The 20913-nt window shown below is 39.8% G+C and overlaps 1 protein-coding gene across 11 annotated transcripts in view; it reads left to right on the top strand.

Moving 5' to 3' along the window:
• CADPS2 (calcium dependent secretion activator 2) overlaps positions 1–20913 on the top strand; it is a 368843-nt gene that overhangs the window by 269891 nt on the left and 78039 nt on the right. For 7 of the 11 annotated variants that reach the window (XM_068165287.1, XM_068165334.1, XM_068165306.1 and 4 more), the window contains 4 exons: positions 3327–3428; positions 10090–10153; positions 12825–12948; positions 15463–15483. In XM_068165287.1, the coding sequence (XP_068021388.1) occupies positions 3327–3428; positions 10090–10153; positions 12825–12948; positions 15463–15483 (311 nt within the window). The remainder of the gene's footprint in view (positions 1–3326; positions 3429–10089; positions 10154–12824; positions 12949–15462; positions 15484–20913) is intronic. The other 4 variants (XM_068165325.1, XM_068165316.1, XM_068165339.1 and 1 more) reach the window with 1 other exon arrangement.

Raw genomic sequence — 20913 nt, 5'->3', positions numbered from 1 at the left:
CTTTTTAAAATATGTGAAGATGCAAAAAGCACCAGTATCAGTGGTGTTCCAGAGGAAGAAAAAAAAAAGGCAGTCATGTTCAGTTAGTATCCCACAAGGATGTCTCAACAAAGCAGTTTTGCTTAAGGTAGAAATTCACTCTCTTGAGAGGCCACTAGGAGAAGCTGTTTCCAAAGTTGAGGGCTGGAAACAATCTGCAGTCAACCCAGTGTCCATCATAGCCAATTCCTATTGGAACTGGAATACCATTTTCATCTCACTTGCCATAGCTATTCACAAGAAATTTAGTCCTGCCATTCATCAGGTGACGTCTGCAAGTTATTACATGTTTTAAGACCTCTAGGGATCAAAATATTTCGAACCTTATTTTCAAGCCTTAAAGGATTGTATCAAGTGAAGAAAAACAGTCCATTCCTAGAAGAAAACCTAAATCTACCACCTAATCAATCAGCTTCCTTAGAATAACTGCCATCAGAACAGCAGTGTTACAAGATGGTCACAGCAAAAGCTTCTTTTAAAATTCTGTTGAACCTCTATTTTTGGTGTCATTAAGTGCTTTATGGACAAACAGCTACTTGCCACTTGAATTTACTAGGTGTAGTTGATGAGGTATTTATTTTGAATTTATTGATATTTAATTCTGAGTGAATTAACTTGAGATGAGACCAGAGACAACATTACATCTGCGCCAGTTAGACTGTGACCTGAGTAAATAAGACAGGCAAGTATAAATCCAATTCACATAGCTCTCAAAAAAGTAGAAAACTTACATAAATGCGAGAGAGAAGGCTACTCAGATTTTGAGTGTTCACTGTTTCACCTGGTTCTCTAGTCCCAAAAGTAGTTATTAGGAATATGGTGGAAAAGAATGTGGCAGAAAGGAAAATTTACTTTCCTTTTACCTTCTTGAGAAGATAATGTTACAATGAAAACTCTTCTTAAGACAGTCCATCACTTTTCTTGGATGAGTTCTGAGAGGGCCCAGGCTGCAATATGAAAGCTGGATGCTGGGTTTGAATTGAAAAAATCAAGTCCAAACCACTACTGTAGCATTTGGAATAGTGGGAAAGGCTCGTTTGTTACAGCTTTTAGTTGCAAAATAGCTCACTCATAGTTTATGGCTGATCTACACCTTTGAAAACCAAATGACTGCTTGATTCAGCTTTTTTTTTGGCAGTCACTGGTCTTTTCAAAGAAAAATAAACTTCTCATAACAGTGCTATTTTATTTTATTCTGTCCTTAAAGCAATTAAAGAAAAACATCTAGAAGACAAAACTAGTGGGAAATGTTACATTGTTTATGTATTTTTTCTGTTTCAGAGTCACATTGTTTTTCATCAGGAACAGAGAGATATTCCCAAGAGCAATAAAAAATGATCACCAGGACTCTATGTGGCTCAGAGCTGTTTTGCAAAAACTGCATTTTTGTGTTCTGCTTGTTGCAATAAGGCTAACAGGAACAAGCAAAATAATGATTCAGAGTTTGCACTGTTTTCTAAAAGCACATTTTCCAAGAGATTAGTTTTTCAGTTCTATAGATGGTACATTTTTCTAACACCTCTTTGTATACTCTTTCTTCTGGGACACTTCCTTCTGTGCTAACATCCACTGAAAATATATAGATAAATATATAGAAAATATATAGGTAAATATATAGATAAATATAAAGAATATATATATATAAAAATATAAAGAATATATATATATATATATAATATATAGTTCTGAAACTTATAGGTGTTGTCAGTAAGGTTCTTTGTGACAACAAACTCAGTGAAGTGACAGGTCCCTGGTACATAGTGATCCTAGCTTTAGTGCAGGTTGACAGATATGACATCCCACTGGCTCACCTTTTTCACATACTGTTATCTAGACCCCTAGGTCTTTTCTGTCATATATATGACATGCCTCAACAAGGTTTAATATGACAGAGCTATTTGCTTTATCACTCCAGAGCACGATCTCTCCTGACAATGAAATCAGACAGTAGAATTTGCTTAAATTTGAACACGTTCCATCTGTCAGAAGGCTGAGGTAAAGTATCCTGGCATCCATCAAAAGAGAGAAGATAAGCTATTTGCTCTTTCACATCAAATTTATACAACAGTATAGTGATGTGCCTGGTTATTCATATCTCCACCATATCTGATTTTTATTGTTGTCTTCACAATAATTTAAGGAGTTGAGGCATTCTTCCTACCTTGGCTTGACAGATCACAAATATAAGTCATTTAAAGGGTGAGAGAATTAATATCATGACCAGGTAACTCTTATGCCTCCTAGGTTTAAGTATAGTGCATAAAGTTAAAGGAACAATTGAGTAAAATGATAGTAATAGAATCCCAGAATGGTTCTTAGAACATTCATAGGATGTCATCTTTCTTCATGCTCTTTTACTACAATTTTCTTAGCAAGATTGAGAAACAATTTTGGACGGTCTGGAGGAGTTAAAGGGCAGATCTGCACTTAAACTCATAAATGCAAGTGGGAAGCAGTAACTGCTTTCTTACCCTCAAGCTGGAAGTTAAGAGAGTAACAGGAAGTTTTCTGATATTTCTTTTAGAAGTGTGCTGTATGAGGGGAAGTTACAATTGAATGGCAAGAAGGCCAGTTGGGAAATACATATTTAAATGTGTTTAATTTTGTATTTTATTTTAATATGAATATATTAATAACACCGTTAGGCTAAGACTTGACTAAACAAGTGCTTAGCATATTTAATAAAGGGCTTATTATTAATCATTGGGATTTTTTTTAAATGACAGTTAGTTTTTAAAGCTTTGTGCTGTTTTAACATGGAAGTCGTGTTTATGTGCTGCTATTTGTCAGTATGGAATGGGGAACAAAAAACATGTATGCCTACTCCAAGCAGAGGTGTTGCCTGCTCTGGCTCTTCTCAGTGTAGTTTTCCATCTTTACTTTAAAGTCACTTTCAACCATAATATGCCTGTGGGAAAATAACTGGAAGATTCGAGTCGAAATGGGACAAGACCTGAGTAAGCCTATTTATTGTGCCATTAGTACTAATTTTCCAAGAAAGGATATTAAATAGCTTTGTGAATCATTTGGGAGAAGTATATGCTACTTGGTGTTCATATGGGGATCAGGTGCAAACTTCAAATTTGAATTTGAAAGTTCAGTTCAAAAGTTAAATCGTTTGCCTAGTTGATCTCTGTTCTTTAACAAGGTACTGCTTATCCTTCAAGATAGTGGGAAAGGGGAAAGGTGAATTAACATGCATGTTAACTGAAGGCTTTAAAGATCACTATTCAAAGCAGAATCAGTGTGAAGAGATATCAACAATTATTAAATATTTAATATTACAGGCCAGATGGAATTGGAACAGTATCTGTGGAAGAGAAGGAAAGATTTGAGGAAATTAAGGACAGACTTTCCTCCCTTCTAGAAAACCAAATAAGCCATTTCAGGTGAGTGTATTATTTATGCAATGCATACTAAGGGTTTTTTAGAAGGATTTCCTGATGACATTCTAATTTTTGTCTTGAACAAGTAGAGTGAAAATAAAATAGTCTACCTGCAAATAAATTTTGAATATCTTAAACATACAATACTTTATTTACAGAAATTGTTGTACTTTAAATCACATGAGCTGTATTTTTCTATGATAGAAGAGACTGTGCAATAATATAGGCCTGGCTTTTGTTGATGCTTTTTGGACTTTAAGCTTTCTATAACTCTTACCTAAGAAAAATGTCTGAATGAAAATGACTGAGTCATAGAAATTTCTGGATTAGTGCTGATCAGCAAAATCATGAGTCAAGAACATCTTTGAAAGAGGACAGCTGATTTTTTCCAGAGGTGTAATTTTCTTGGTTTCATGATATACTTGTCTTTCCTAAGTCAGCTAAAGTCTCTTGTCCTCAGTAAAGATTTTGTCATATGTAAGGACTGTCAGTGTCAGTAGAAGATGTTTAGGGAATGAGTACAACAAAAGGAGCAAACTTGGGGGTGATATTTCCTTCTGTTTTCTAGAAATTCATGGCTTGTGATGCTTAGCATAAAAATGGCATGTAGGCCACCAAAGCTCTTTATCACACTAAGCCAACCTATATGCAGTTATTTTGTCAATCAAATTCTTTTTCTAGATTTACAGAAAATTTTTATCTCTGTATCACCTTATGACAACCAGTCCCACAGTTCAAATAATGCTGTGTGAAACAGCTTTCTTTTGTTTGGCAAGGCTGACTACAAGTTTGTTGGACGATCATCTGGTTTGATGACAAATGTTTGGTATTAGTTGATAACTAAGGTGGTTTGGCCTAGAAATCTCCACTTGGAATTTCATATTTGTAATAAACTAAAGAGAGGTTGTTATTCCTCTTCCTCTTTGGAAAAAAATAGACTCTCCTCCTTTAGTCCCTCAAAGATTCTTTCCTGCCACGTTTCCTGTCTTCCATGGAATTCAATATTTCTTCCCAAAGAAGTGATACAGAGCAGCATAGAGCAGAGAGCTTCCTACCCAGGTCATGGTAAGGCAGGAGGAGAGTACTGACAAAGAACTTAATTGGCAGGGAAAAGGAAAACTTTTTTCCTGTGACCATCTGCTGGGGGGGGGGGGGGGGAGGGTGGAATGAAAAAAATCAAAACACTGTAGCGTTGGAGCTGGAAAGTGTCCTCTGGCCTGTGTGTAACTGGCATGCATACAACCAAGTTTATGACAGAAATGCAATCACTGTATTTTCCAGTAAGTGCTTTTACTCAGATGTGATGGTGAGGTCAGTCTGCCCCAAAACATACTGAAACATCAGAAGCCTTCTGAGTATGTACAGAGAGAGGAGAGAGATAGGGGAACAAGAGGGGCTGGGCATTTTCAGAATAGCTGTTCTCCTTCAGGCCTTCACATGCATGACAGTAATCACAAAATGTATCATAATTTCTAAGTGATTTGTTGTTGGTTTTTTGTTTGGTTGGTTGGTTGGGTTTTGTGGCATGCATTTGACTTAGGCACCTACTTTTCTAGTTTTCCTTCAGGTTTCTTTCAGGTTTCCTGCTTTTTTAATTACTCCTTTAAGGATTAGTCTTTTTTTTGTATTTTTTTTTCGTCCCCATGTTGAGTTTTTCATAGTTCCCATTCTTGAAATCCAATGTACTGGGCTGTTTTTTGACCTGTTCTCTTTTGCTGCATTATTAAATGTGGTTGGTTTATCATAATTACTTCAGAGCACCTCTCAAACCATTTGAGACCAAGACCAGAATATCATCTGCTTGTGTGTTAAATTTGCTGTCCAAGGAAGCAGTTGAAAAACTATGTCCCTGAATACTATTGTTAAATCTCATCCTAATGAGATCTCTACATGTGCATGCATGTAGAGAAGAAAAAATAACCTGAGTGTTTAAGTAGGGAACTGCTAGGCAAACTCAGGTGGAAGAAGAGAGTCCATATATCATGGTAGGAGGGCCTGGCCACTTGGGAAGAACATAAGACAGTTGGCAGAGGATGTAGGGAGCCTAGTAAGGAAGGCTAAGACCTCCTTGGAATTCAGCCTTGTGAGGGAGGTCAACAACGGCAGAAAGGGCTTCTTCAAATACATTGCAAGAAAAGCAAACATCAGAGACAATGTAGGCCCACTGCTGGATGAGGTGGGTGACAGAGGACACAGAGAAGACAGAGTTGCTAAATGCCATCTTTTACTTCATCTACACTGCTGGAGGCTGTCCTCAGGAGCCCGAGGCCCACAGGGCCCCAGAAAAAGGCAGGACAAATGAGGAGTTTTCTTGGGTTGAGGAAGACTGGGTTAGAGAGCAGTGAAGTCATCTGGACATCCATAAATCCATGGGTACTGATGGGATGCACCCAAGCTGGCAGAGGTCATTGCCAGACCACTCTCCATCATCTTTGGTAAGTCCTGGCAGACAGGAGGGGTGACTGGGGGCGGGGGGAAGGCAAATGTCACTCCAGTCATCAAAAAGGGTAAGAAGGAGCACCCAGCTAACTATAGACCAGGCAGCCTCACCTCCATACCTGGAAAGGTGATGGAGCAACTTATCATCAGCATTGTCCTTAGGCATACCAAGGACAAGAAGGTCACTAGGAACAGTCAATATGGCTTTACCAAGGGAAAATAATGTCTGACCAGCTTGATAGCTTTTTATGAGGACATAACCAGGTGGATAGATGATGGTAGAGAAGTGGATGTGGTTTATCTTGATTTCAGTAAGGCATTTGACACTGTCTCCCACAGCATCCTTTTTAGCTAAGCTGAGGCAGTGTGGTCTGGATGATCAAGTCATGCGGTGGATTGAGAACTGGTTGAAGGAAAGAAGTCAGAGAGCTGTGATGAATGGGACAGAGTCTAGTTGGAGGTCTGTAACTAGTGGAGTCCCTCAGGAGTTAGTACTGGCACCAGTACTGTTCAATATATTCATCAGCGACCCGGATGAGGGCACAGAGAGCACTGTCAGCTAGTTTGCTGATGACACCAAACTGGGCGGAGTGGCTGACACACCAGAGGGTTGTGCTGCCATTCAGTAGGACTTGGATAGGCTGGAGAGCTGGGCAGGGAGAAATTTGATAAAGTTCAAGAAGGGCAAGTGTAGAGTCTTGCACCTGGGAAAGAGCAACCCCATGTACCAGTATAGGTTGGGGGATGAGCTGCTGAAGAGCAGTGAAGGGGAAAAGGACCTGGGGGTCCTGGTGAATGGAAGACTGACCATGAGCCAGCAATGTGCTCTTGTGGCCAAGAAGGCCATTCTGGGGTATATTAGAAGAGGTGTTTTCAGTAGGTTGAGAGAGGTTCTCCTCCCTCTCTACCCTGCACTGGTAAGGCTCCATCTGCAATATTGTGTCCAGTTCTGGGCCCCTCAGTTCAAGAAGGACAGGTAACTACTTGAGAGAGTCCAGCACAGAGCCATGAAAATGACAAAGGGGGTGGAACATCTTCCTTACATGGAGAGACTGAGAGAGCTGGGGCTCTTCAGCTTGGAGAAGAAGAGACTAAGGGGTGACCTCATTCATGTTTATAAGTATGTGAAGAATGAGTGCCAAGAGGATGAATGCTCAGTGATGCCCCATGACAGGACAAGGGACAATGAGTGGTAGTTGCGGCATAGGAAGTCCCATGAAAACATGAGGAAAAATTTTGTTGCTGTAAGGGTGACAACACTGGAGCAGGCTGCCCAGGGAGGCTGTTGAGTCTCCTTCTCTGGAGATACTCACAACCAGCCTGGATGCATTCCTGTGCGATCTGGTATAGGTGATCCTGCTCTGGCAGGGGGGTTGGACTAGATGATGTCTCAAGGTCCCTTCCAGCCCCTGACATTCTCCTTAGACCAACTGCAAACATAAGCTTGTTGCCCATGTTGTCTCTGCAATAAACTGAGTAACTGTAGGACTACTGTGGGAGTTCTCTCTGCATCACAAACTTAAAACCAACAGGGTATTAGAAGCATGTTATGTTATCTACATTACAGAAGACTCCTGGGAGGAAGGAAGTTTTTTATTTGAAATATTAAGTAAAATCAAGAAATGAGTGACTATTATTTAAAAAACTACCATTAGAGGTTGATGGGAATAAACAGTGGAAAAGATAAGGGAAGGATTGTGGAAATCATGCAAAAGGAGAAGACAGAATACCTGAAGTTATGTTCTGTTTTAAGACTTATCAACACCTAAGCTCATTGAATGTCCTTTGTTGATTTGTTAACGTGTCCTCAAAAACTGTTAGCACTACAATAAGAATGAAAAGAAATAAGAAAAAAGCAAATAGAATAGAATAGAATAGAATAGAATAGAATAGAATAGAATAGAATAGAATAGAATAGAATAGAATAGAATAGAATAGAATAGACCAGGTTGGAAGAGACCTTCAAGATCATTGTGTCCAGCATATCATCCAACACCACCGAATCAACTAAACCATGCAACCAAGCACCCCATCAAGTCTCCTCCTGAACACTTCCAATGATGGCGACTCCACCACCTCCCTGGGCAGCCCATTCCAATGGGCAATCACTCTCTCTATGTAAAACTTCCTCCTAACATCCAGCATAAACCTCCCCTGTCACATCTTGAGACTGTGTCCGCTTGTTCTGGTGCTGGTTGCCTGGGAGGAGAGACCAACCTCTGCCTGCCTACAACCTCCCTTCAGGTAGTTGTAGAGAGCAATAAGGTCACCCCTGAGTCTCCTCTCGGCTAAGCAACCCCAGCTCCCTCAGTCATTCCTCACAGGGCTTGTGTTCCAAGCCCCTCACCAACTTCGTTGCCCTTCTCTGGACTCGTTCCAGCAAGTCAACATCCTTCCTAAACTGAGGGGCCCAGAACTGGACACAGTACTCGAGGTGTGGCCTAACCAGTGCAGTGTACATGGGCAGAATGACCTCCCTGCTCCTCCTGGCCATACTGTTCCTGATGCAGGCTAGGATGCCATTGGCCCTCCTGGCCGCCTGGGCACACTGCAGGCTCATGTTCAGCCTACCATCGACCAGCACCCCTAGGTCCCTCTCTGCCTGGCCACTCTCCAGCCACTCTGACCCCAGCCTGTAGCACTGCATGGGGTACTGGAATTCTTGCTGTGGGAAATCCTTTTTTGACCTCATTTACAGAGCTTTATTTTGGCTGACCAAAATGCATATCTGAAATTCACTGGTTGGAATCCTTTTATCCTTTGAAAATACTTTTCTGTTGGAGACCATTAGAATATGAGGCTACCATTCCCAGTGAATAAGAGCAAGAAAAATTAATCTCAGCAAAGTAAGAAATCCTTTTTCCAATTGGGAATATCCCAGCAAGATTTTACAAACAGGATTAAGAGAGGTTACAGTTGCTTGGTCATTATAGTATCTCTGAGCTGATATATTGGGTAGACAAAAATGAAAAGCAAAGCTATGAATGGGATCATTATTTAATCTACGAAATACTGAGGCAGAAATGAGTATGATTTAATTTGTAGCTGATAAAGTTTAAGATAACATAAAATGCTTTTCCAAGCTTTTTATGGTATAATGAGAATCTTCTTTTTCATTCCCAGATATCTCTGGAAACCTAAATATCTGACAGTTTATGTTTATCTTAATCCAATAGTAAAACAATATATACTACACAGAGAGATTGTATCACTTTCCAGGAAGGTGAAATAAACTCACTTAAGACCATTTAATGTCCTTCATAGCTGAGGAAGGGGAAGTGATGTGTGTTTTGCCGTTTGTTTATTATGTATATTTTCTGTATGTAGACCTAAGCTGCTGTTGGAATGATACACTAGCCTTGATTTTTGAACTTTTAATATTTGTCTTTATTTTATTTGTTTTCTTTTGTTTTCTTAGTTTGTTTCACTGCTTTCACATGCTGTGTAATCAAGACCTTGCAATTAGAGCACACAGAGCTCTGGACTCTCACTGGGAAGGTCTTGGAGAACAGCCTAGCTGCTGTTGTGAAATGGAAGACACAAACTCCAGTTGTCTTTTACTGATGTAGTGTGAGGTGTCCCTGCCCATGGCAGCAGGGTTGGAACTAGAAGATGCTTGAGGTCCCTTCCAACCCTGACAATTCTATGATTCTATGGTCTGTGGATGGTTTACTCAAACTGTGGATTAACTAGATTGCAGATAATCCAGTTGAAGGCAAGGAAATACGTGGCCATCTTGGGTTAGCCAAACCTGACAGCACAGGGAGTGATGCAGGCTTATCAGCTTGGTCAAGAACAGAGCAGAAGTATGAAGCCTTCTGAACTATGCTTAAATTCTTCCTAGAAAGAGAGATTAGCCATTGGAATGGGCTGCCCAGGGAGGTGGTAGAGTCACCATCACTGGAAGTGTTTAAGAGGATAGTGGATGAGGAATTTGGTGCCATGGTTTAGTTGATTAGATGGTGCTGGGTGATAGGTTGGATTGATGATCTCGAAGGTGTATTCCAACCAGGTTAATTCTGTACTTTGTATGTTGCCATACTGTGTATATGCTTCATGACAGGCCACTGAAGAGGCCTTCAGCCTTGTGCTTTCATTAGTACTTTGTGTATGGGAGTCTAATGCTAACGTGATGTAATGCAGATTGTGCACAGTTATGCTTCAAAGTGAATTCTTAATTTAGGTATTATAATGCTGATCATTTTCTTTTTTTTTCACTTTTAAGATACTGTTTCCCTTTTGGACGTCCTGAAGGAGCTTTAAAAGCCACACTTTCATTACTTGAAAGGGTAAGGTTGAGAACATATTTAAATTCTGTTTGAGTACTAAGCCTGCATTTTTCTTTTGCCTACAGGCTGCTGAAAGGAGATTCATGTCCTCTCATGTATTTTACAACTAGTTTTAGATGTTCACTGGGAGGTTTTTCCCTCATTGACTTCCACAGAGGCAAACACCTGTTTTCTGTTCTCTTTTGGGATTATTGGATTTTCACTTTAGGCAACTGTAGTGACTCTTTTTCTTTATAATTCTAAGATTATCCAATGTTATCTCTGAAGTAGTACAAGTCTACTCTACAGGCCCCCTTGCCTGCTTTGTATGGCTTCTATGCTTCTGAATAGAATAGAATGAACCAGGTTGGAAGAGATCTTCAAGATCATCACATCCAACCTATCAACTAATCCAACCCACCTAATTAACTAAACCACGCAACCAAGGACCCTATCAACACCTCCAATGATGGTGACTCCACCACCTCCCCGGGCAGCCCATTCCAATGGCCAATCACTCACTCTGTGTAGAACTTCTTCCTAACCTCCAGCCTAAACCTCCCCTGGGGCAGCCTGAGACTGTGTCCTTTGTTCTGGTGCTGACTGCCTGGGAGAAGAGACCAACATTATCTATGTTGATGTGTAACATTAAAAGGCTTTTATATAATCTGAACAATATTCACTAAATGCACATTCTGAGTCAGTTTAAGAAGAAAAAGCTGTATGCAGCAAAACTGACATGGACATCTGTAAACTCCCACCCTGTGAATCCTCTTGTATTTCTCAAGCTGCACTACGGGAGGTTTAGGCTGGATATTAGGAAGAAGTTCTTCATAGAAAGAGAGGTTGGCCATTGGACTATGCTGCCCAGGGAGGTGGTGGAGTCACCATCACTGGAGGTGTTTAGGAAGAGACTGGATGGGGTGCTTGGTGCCATGGTTTAGTTGATTAGATAGTGTTGGGTGATAGGTTGGACTCAATGATCTCAAAGGTCTTTTCCAACCTGGTTTATCCAATCCTATCCTATCCTATCCTATCCTATCCTATCCTATCCTATCCTATCCTATCCTATCCTATCCTATCCTATCCTATCCTATCCTATCCTATCCTATCCTATCCTATCCTATCTACTGGGATAGAAAAGACCTTGTAATAGTAAAAGCATCTCAGTCATCTCCAAGGGAAGGGAATTTAAATTCCAACAGGGATTCCAGAGGAATTGTATCAGCAGAAACCTGATGAAGGTATGAATTTTTAAAAAAACTTAGGACTCAGTCTGCATAACTTTGCCAAAATCTCTGAGGTCTGGTCCTGGGAAGTGTCAGTTGTTCTGTACTGAAGAACACTGTAGGTGGAGATTCCATCTTAGAAAACCTCTACCACATTCAGAACCACATAGGGAGTCTGGGTATTTAGGTTTTCTTCTACTTAGAATCTCAGTGATGGTAGTGCTGTGTAGATTGCTTTGTGTTATGTGAAACAGCTCTCACTTTTCCTGCTGTTACAAATGACAGTGATATTCTGGTGTTCAAACAACACTGTTGTCAGTCTTCCCTGGGAATGAATGTGAGTTCTTATACTTGTGGATGCAGAATGGGTTAGAAACATTTTATTTTACATGTCTTTGAAAATTTTTAAAGAATAAGCAGATTCAGAATAAAAGGGTTTGAATACTGTATTTTCACTTGTCAATAATCACAATGTTAGCCATTAAAAAGAAGCAAGTTAACAAAGGTAGACAAATGTCACAGAATCAGAAAATCACCAAGGTTGGAAGAGACCTCAAAGATCATCAAGTCCAACCTGTCACCACAGACCTCATGACTAGACCATGGCACCAAGTGCCACCTCCAATCCCCTCTTGAGCACCTCCAGGGATGGTGACTCCACCACCTCCCTGGCCAGTACATTCCAAAGGCCAACAGCTCTTTCTGTGAAGAACTTTCTCCTCACCTCCAGCCTAAACTTCCCCTGGCGCAGCTTGAGACTGTGTCCTCTTGTTCTGGTGCTGGTTGCCTGGATATATAGTCTCAGTTTACCTCACTTGCAACAAGTGACCCCTTTTATCAAAGTCCTGTGTTTTAAAAATGAATAAGCTTTAAAAACTGGCAGGTTTTGAAAAGTTTCATATGATCTGTCCTTCTACTAATCCACAATAAAATCTTCTGCAAGAGATTAAATATTTGCCTACTATAGATGACTGTTTTTCAGAGCAAGGGCATGTTGTTTGGATAATTTTCTGAAGGAAGAAATCAAGTTGGCATTAGCTAGCTCTGATGGTGTTGTTCGAATGGTTTCTCCTTGAAGAATCAGTGGTTATGCAATGGTTGAAGCTTTTCTGAAGAAAAGAACCAAGTGAATTTCCACATCCACATCTTTAGTGGACATCATGATCCAGCCCATCTGTGTTCTTGTTATAGGCCTTGACCTTGGCATCACTGTGTAAAGACTGACTGGCATGCTGCGAGATGCCTGCAAGTAGGGGTATTGTATATAAATACCATATAGTCAGACAAGCTACAGCTGAAAGGAAACCTTCAAAGACAAATAGTTCTACCAACTGAAGTAGTTCCTTTTTGATATCTATCTTTAATCATTATCAGATCTATAGTAACTTTGGGATAGGTTTATCCTTTTCTCTAGGGATTTCAATAATTACTGTAACCAAGTGGTATCATTCTCTCTGGTGCAGGTTTTAATGAAAGATATTGCCACTCCCATACCAGCAGAAGAGGTGAAGAAAGTGGTTAGAAAATGTCTGGAGAAGGCTGCCTTGATCAATTACACTCGACTTACAGAATATGCCAAAATAGAAGGTTAGTACAGCAATCAACTGCCAAAGTGGCTGTAAAAGCCAACAGTGCCTATTAACTGAATATTCTGTGAGCTGCCTTTTTCCTTTCCAGAACAAACCCCTTCCACAGCAAGAGGAAATGTCTCATTAAAATCTCAGCTGGTGAACTAGAGAGCTTTTTCCTATTCATTGCTTTAATATGCCTCCTGGGACCCCGTTTGAATGGAAGACTAGGACGTCCTAATTTAAGTTGCTCTTTGTTCTTACCTTTGAGTTTTCTGTAAATCTAAAAGGTTGCTTACAAGTTATTTTTTATTTCTCAAACTATTTCAAGTAATTAAACTACTGACAGGAAATTCTTTCCCTAACAGCAGTGACAGTACCTTGAAACATCTGGGTATAGATGCTTTTCTGATGCAAGACAGATAAGTCAGCAGGGTTTTGTTTGGTTGGCTTTTTGCTGTTGTGCTGTCAGAATAGTCTGATTCCTTTAACCTTACTTACACCCTGATTTTCTGAGTGAATTAATGGGATAAAATGCTGGATTCAATGGTAACCAGAAGGTTTTCTGGAATTTAGGTATGCTCTAGAAAGCATATCATGGAATTAAGTACAATTTTGCTGAAAAACAAAAAAAAGGCTAGGATACCCTATGTTGTTTTGCTATTTGTAAACCTTATTTAGAACAAAAAGGAAGCCATAATAATCTAAGGCCTTGTCAAGGCACATCTGCTCTTCTCCATCCATTGCAGAGAACTATGCAGATATGTTCAGGAGTGAAAAACAGTGTGCACATCTATGTAACTGGATTTTTGGAGGCAGAGTCAATTAACATAACTCACAAATAATTAATCGAATAGAATAATAAACCAGGTTGGATTAATTCAGGTTTTAAAAGACCCAATTTTTATACATGTTACTGTCTTTTATAACGTGTTTCTAGCAATACACTAGAAGAAGTGGAGTTATTAGCAGCAAAATGAAGAAGCCTCATATATTTCACTGTATTACAAAGACAACTTTTTTCCCTTTTCCTTTTCTGCTCAAATTCTCTGAAAAACACGAGTTAACCAATCTCAGAAGTGATTAACAAAAAACCCATCTCATCACTATAGCAACCAGTATTATATCATGGGAGTAACAACATGAAACCATCTTAGTAACCATTTTATCATAATTAATTATGATATCATGTTGTGTTAAAGAAAAAAAAAAAGAAGGATGAATATTGAATCTATGCTGGGAAATGGAAAAGCAAAACTGACTGTTTTCTTTAGCTTTTATCTTTCTGTATTCATAGAGGAGATTTTATTTTTCATGTTCCTTCTTTCAATCCTTTAGCAAACCTGTTGAAATAATGGGTAGAAAAATGAAAGCATTTTTAACAGGTGACAAAAGCATGCAAAACATGTAACTCACTGACACTAGATTGGTTTGGAAAAGTTTTTTACAGTGAGGCAAATACACCTTTGCCCAAGATTTTTAACCATGTCCCAGGCAGTTCTGCTGCAAGTAGCGAATTTTGCACCTGAAAATATGCACGCTGTTAATGCTGCAGTAAGCTGGAGCAGCATGTAAAACCATACCACCCATCCCATGGCATGTTTTGACTGGTAGATTTCTTTTTTTTTATTCTCTTTTGGTTGAAACATGACTAGGTACTTGTAAGTAGTTGTACACTCGTGCAGGTGCAAACCCAAAGCACAGGAGATTATTGCAAATGTAACTCTAGTATCTCAGTGAGAAATAGGCTGAGTGGGTTTTCTGAGAACAGAGTACCATTTCAAAGTGAAGGGCTCCAGCATCATAACATCAGAAAATGAAACACATTGCTCTGCAGTAACAGTGACACCTGTATTGGTCTCTTTCTATACTCTGGTTATTAGAAATACCCTACCTTTTTGCCAATATGTAAATCATTCTGCTTCTTTAGGTCCATGGAAGCATTTTAACCATGCACCAACATGATATTCTTCTATTGAAATGAATTCATGTTAACGTTTGCATTAATTGCTTACTCTTCAGATTGCATACAGAAAGCGAACAGTCATTATCTTTATGACATTACTGATGTCCTCAAATGTAGCTGTCATTTCAGGGATTTTTGCCCTATTCTTGGTATATGTCTTCAATTAACAACATCATACCAGTCAGTCAAAATGCAACTGTTGCGTGATGTCAGCCATAGACTAATCATAACTACTTCAAAAGTGGAAATGCAAAGAAGGCTCTAACAAAATTATATTCTTATATTCATACTTCCCTGTATTCTTTTGCTATTATTTATGTTTTCAAGTTCCCAGACATAATATGGGTGCAAACTCAGCCAGTGAGGCAAAATGTATAGAACAAGTAAATATAAACATACTGCCTAAAACCATACACCATTTCTTCCTCAGCTGCCAAAACTCATCACTTGTGTGAGTGTCTAAGAAAATTTTAGCTCATTATTTGATATCTGTTCTTCTGTAATGAAATTGAAATAGTACTTTTGTAATGATGTTTTTCTTCTCTTTTTTTTTTGTTTCATATTTAGCAACAGCAGAAAAGGACTCAGGTGATTACTATATGTGTGTATGTCTGCATGTATTGCAAACGTAGTGTGTTGTGTCTGCTCTATTATTGTTTTTTATTTCAACAGTGGCAAGATGCTTACCAGAATGTGTGTGAACATTGCAACTTATTTTGATGTCCATTCATTCTTCATTTATACTGATAATTAACTCTGATGTGCCCACTTAACAGGAATTTAGATAATTTTATTCTTTGGGATATGACACAGTTGCAGTTTGGGTAAAAGAGATGTTACTGAGGGAGTGTGACCATTTGAGGCTGTCCCTTTAAGGAAAGGGAATATTGTGGTCCGATGTTTGTAAACGACAAACCCTACGACAGGGAGGCAGAAAAGTTTGCTTGTTAAAGTCAAAATTAGTTTGTGTGTTTAGAAAAATACAATTTCATAGTCATCAGCAAAAATGGTATCCATTTCTTAATGGGACCACTGGATTTATTTATGAAGGCCTTGATAGAAGAAGTAATTCTGTAAAACTGATTTTGCATTTCTCTGGTATGGCTTTATTTGGTGATATGTTTATTCTTCTAGTTACAGCTGAAAGTTGGAAGGAGAGGGCGAAGAAGGGTTTGGAGTGCTTACATCTCAATATTTAACAGAGTGATCAGTCATTTTACATAAGGTTTATGGATGCTGTGAAAGAAACTACTGACATGTTCTTTGGATAAGATAGCAAAGCTGTCCCTTAAGTGACCTAGCAAATAACTATATTAGAGAATGGATGAAAAGAATGCCTATCACATGGAGTGAGTAAATGGAAAGTCACTGTGTAAGTTAGGTGAAGCTAGAGGTTTATAATTTATGTGTTTATAATTCAGTTGCTTAATTCAATTCCACTTCTGACTGAAAATGCAACTGAAAATTAATCAGAGAACTCAGAAGAATTAATTTTATTGACAGGAGCAAATAGATTATGTTTCACCAGAATTGTGTGTTACTTTGAACCCATTTCTCTGATGCAAAAGATGAAGCAGCTGAAAGGAATCTCAATAAAGTTATTCTTCAGGGTCAAATCCTACTCCTGTTGGTGTCACTAGCTAAACTCCTACAGATTTTCATCATGAACTTGATGAACAAGTTGATGCCTAGCCCTAATACCATGTATTATATTGTCACATTATGATAAAAGACCCCAATGTTTGCCTGTCTCAGAGCCCAGGACACTTGCTGGAACTATTTGACAAAATTAACTTTTGCCTCCACTTTTCATTGCATCAGAGCTCAGCCACAGCTCAGAAAGATAAAACAATAAAATGGTTTAATTGTTCAAAACAACAGTACAACAGATCTGGGATTGCCAGTGATAAATGCACTAAGTGCAAGATGATCTCAGGTTAATAAATCCTGGGTGACATCCAACAAAATCAGAGATGCAAACCTTTGCTGTAACTCCAATACAATAGAAATGTTAGCAAAGATGCTCACAGAATTAATAAATCCTGTGTAACGTCTGACACAGTCAGAGACACAAACCTAGGCAATAGCTCTAACAGAAACGCAGCAGAAGTTCAGCCATGCACTGAAGGTGCAATTCTCACCAAGAAAGGTGTTCCTGTCTTGGGTGGAGGAAAAGGAGCACAGCCTGTTGACCCTCCTTGTCTCTGCCTTCTCCCCCAGTCTCAGCTTCTGCCGCAGCTGGTGGTGATGCTGGTGCTGGTTCTGGCCCATGCTACACCCCCACTTGCTGACCCTGGTACCACATGCTTCCTGTTGCTGGAAGCAACACACACCAAGATATCCCTCTCATGGGTTTTATACCATGGGTTTTAGCAAAAACAGGGCCATTTTGTCTTCATCATACTTCCTTCTTCAGCTCTTTGGCAGGCCAACATCACAAGTCTTCATTTAACACAAACATCTGCTGATTGTAAATGATGTTGGTCTCAAAGCATGGTAAATCAAACCATCTTCCTGTCCCATGGCCAGATAGGATGTTTCATGGCATATCTTTTCAAGGAAAACAAGGAAAAACTGTTTCTAGATAACTATTATTTATCCCTTAACTTGTGCATTAGATACAGAATAATGAATCTTGAACCACAGGAGTGTCCTTGTTAGGTAATACAGAGGTGAACATGTAGATTCTTTTTGTTGCGAGAATCCTTTTTTAGCAATGTGGTTGCCAGGTTCCCAGGTCTGTTCCCCAAGTGCTCTCATTTTCAGTATCTCAATTCAGCATGACTCTGAATGCTTTCCCAGAAGACAGTGGTTACTTCCTTAAGGGCAGACATGTGCATCAACAGGATTTGTTTGCTGTTAGGATGACATTTTATTTAGCACTCCCACATCGCTGTACCATTATGAATATAGAAGAGCTTTTTCTCAGTAAAAATCACATTTGACAGTTACACAAGGTTCAGCACATCATTCCTTATAACACATACAGCTGAAATTCTCATGGAGTAGCTAACCTGTTCAGTGTAATTGCCATTATGAAGAGAAGAGCAGCAAACCTACTATTATAGTTTCGAACTGTTTGGAAATTCTCATATAATGATGTCATAATTTGCAGCAAGGAGATGATCACAGCATCAGTACATTTTCATTTCAGCATATGCTGCCTTTGAGACTCCATGATCTGGAAGTACTTTTTCAATTATTATTTGTATGTATTATTTCCTGTCTTATTCAGGAATTTGGAATCATAGAATCAATAAGGTCAGAAAAGACCTCAAGATCATCAAGTCCAACCTGTCACCCAACACCTCATGACTACTAAACCATGGCACCAAGTGCTACGTCTAATACCCTCTTGAACACCTCCAGGGACGGTGGCTCCACCACCTCCCTGGGCAACACATTCCAATGGCTAACAACTCTCTCTGTGAAGAACTTTCTCCTCACCTTGAGCCTAAACTTCCCCTGATGCAATTTACTTGAGTTAGCTCTTCTCATAGGCTTGAACATAACTGGACCTGCTGAATGCTAAGGCCAGAAACAGAGAGCATTCCTCAGATGCATTTTATGTAGTTTCCAGTGAACAGCTTACAGAAATTTGCATACTTCCCTGATGTATTTTCTCTCCTCCAGAAAAGATGGGCTTCCTCATGCAGAGTTGGGGGGTTTTATTTGCATTTTGTATGCATCTGTTTACACAGAGTATTAAAATATTTATACCTTCTCAGGAATGAATGGGTTTTGCCATTTGAATTTGTTTGAAGTCTAACTGGTTGAAGAGTAATGGACTCTGCTTGTGCTGCTCTCATTGCCTAAAAGAAGTGATAGAAATGCACATATAAATTCATTTTTCAGCACAAGTGCATTACCTTGCTGTAGAGTAATAAAGAAACGGGGTAAGGGATTAAAGCAGTAAATGGCTGTGAAGCAAACAGAGCAGGATCTATCATTGTCCGTAGATACTCATTTCTGAGGCTACAGACTGTAAAGAATTGTTAGGTAATTGTCTTTTAAACTCTAAAAGTCTGTAATATCTAAATATACTGAGCTCCTTCTGGGCTGGGGTCAGAGTGGCTGGAGAGCTGCCAAACAGAAAGGGACTTGGGGATACTGATTGACAAGCCGCTGAACATGAGCCAGCAGTGTGCCCAGGTGGCCAAGAAGGCCAGTGGCATCCTGGTCTGCATCAGGAACAGTATGGCCAGCAGGAGCAGGGAGGTCATTCTGCCCCTGTACACTGCACTGTCCAGTTCTGGGCTCCTCAGTTTAGGAAGGATGTTGACTTGCTGGAGTGTGTCCAGAGAAGGGCAACGAAGTTGGTGAGGGGCTTGGAAATCAAGCCCTATGAGGAGAGAATGAGGGAGTTGGGGTTGTTTAGCCTGGAGAAGGGGAGACTCAGGGGTGTGGCCAGCAGGAGCAGGGAAGTCATTGTGCCCCTGTACTCTGCACTGGTTAGGCCACACCTTGAGTCCTGTGTCCAGTTCTGGGCCCCTCAGTTTAAGAAGGACATTGAGACTCTTGAATGTGTCCAGAGAAGGGCAACGAGACTGGGGAAAGGCCTTGAGCACAAGTCCTGTGAGGAGAGGCTGAAGGAGCTGGGATTGTTTAATCAGGAGAAGAGGAGTCTCAGGGGAGACCTTATTGCTGTCTACAACTACCTGAAGGGAGATTGTAGCCAGGAGGGGGTTGGTTCTTCTCCCAGGCAACCAGCATCAGAACAAGAGGACACAGTCTCAAGCTGCACCAGGGGAAGTGCACGAGGTGAAGAGAAAGTTGTTAGCCATTGGAATGTGCTGCCCAGGGAGGTGGTGGAGTCACCGACCCTGGAGGTGTTCAAGAGGGGATTGGACATATCACTTGGTGCCATGGTTTGGTAGTCATGAGGTCTTGGGTGACAGGTTGGACTCGATCTTTGAGGTCTTTTCCAACCTTATTGATTCTATGATTCTGGCAATCAGTTTTAATAAAAGGAATGAAAATAAATTAAATTAAAATCAGAGCAGATAGTTACTGTGTAGTGTGCAATTGCTGTGGTTAATTCTATTCTATTCCATTCTAAAGACAAGTCACAGTTGTTATCCCAATATTTCTATCAGACAGACTGCCAAAGGCTGAGTAACTGTTAACTCCATATAACAGAAGGTCAGGAGCAACTCAGCAGTTTGCTGTTCTTTAAAGGACATCAATCACTAACATACTCATTACATACAAGTTTCCAAAAGAAGGGTAGTATGTAAATGCCCTCAAGGCTCAGAAGAATCTATCTGACTTAAAAAGAAGAACACTACAAACATTATTGAAATTGAGAAGGAAGTGGAGAGAGTCATTGTATCTGGAGAGGACTTGATTAAATCTCTCTCTGCATGTTCACTTTACTGAACAAACAGAAATGAAGGAGTTGCACAGCAGCATAGCACCTTACTGGTTTGTTTGTTGTGCAGTTAAACCCAAAGAAGAGGATAAGGGCAAATGTTCCTGGTTTTGAAGCAGAAATCTGGGAAAGAATCCCAGGATTGTTAGGTTCATATCCTGATAATCCCCCATAAACATACATCCATGCTTTTTTAACACCTAGGCAGTGAGTCAGTCTTTGTCACTGCTTTGCCCCTCTTCCACCCCCTGTTTAGCCCATGTGAAAGCTATTTCAAGCCCTGTTTGCTTTGTAGGTGTAGGAATCACCTCACAGTCAAGTTGGTTCCTAGTTTTCAGCTGGGAATTAACTAGGTTTGTCTTATATCTCTAATTCCTCCCTGCATTTTTAGACAATTCTTTTAATGCTCCATCTTAGGCTTTCATCACCTTGTATCAGAGTTTTAGATGTCAGTTCTTCATTTCATCTTAGGTGCCTTTCTTTATTAAATTCCACTTTCTTGAATGCTGGTGACAAGAACTGTGCAAAGTCATCCCCATGAGATGCTTAGCACAGCACTAGTGGTACTATTATACCAGAAATGTTTAATCTAATTATTCAAGGAACACTTGTCCTTTGATGTCTATATCATGCTTGTGGCGCGCAGC

This window comes from Melanerpes formicivorus, unplaced genomic scaffold (genome assembly GCF_026170545.1).
Source record: "Melanerpes formicivorus ecotype bairdi unplaced genomic scaffold, bMelFor1.0.p_v2 SCAF_3, whole genome shotgun sequence".
Taxonomy (NCBI): Eukaryota; Metazoa; Chordata; class Aves; order Piciformes; family Picidae; genus Melanerpes; species Melanerpes formicivorus.
This window is presented reverse-complemented; position numbering and strand designations above follow the sequence as displayed.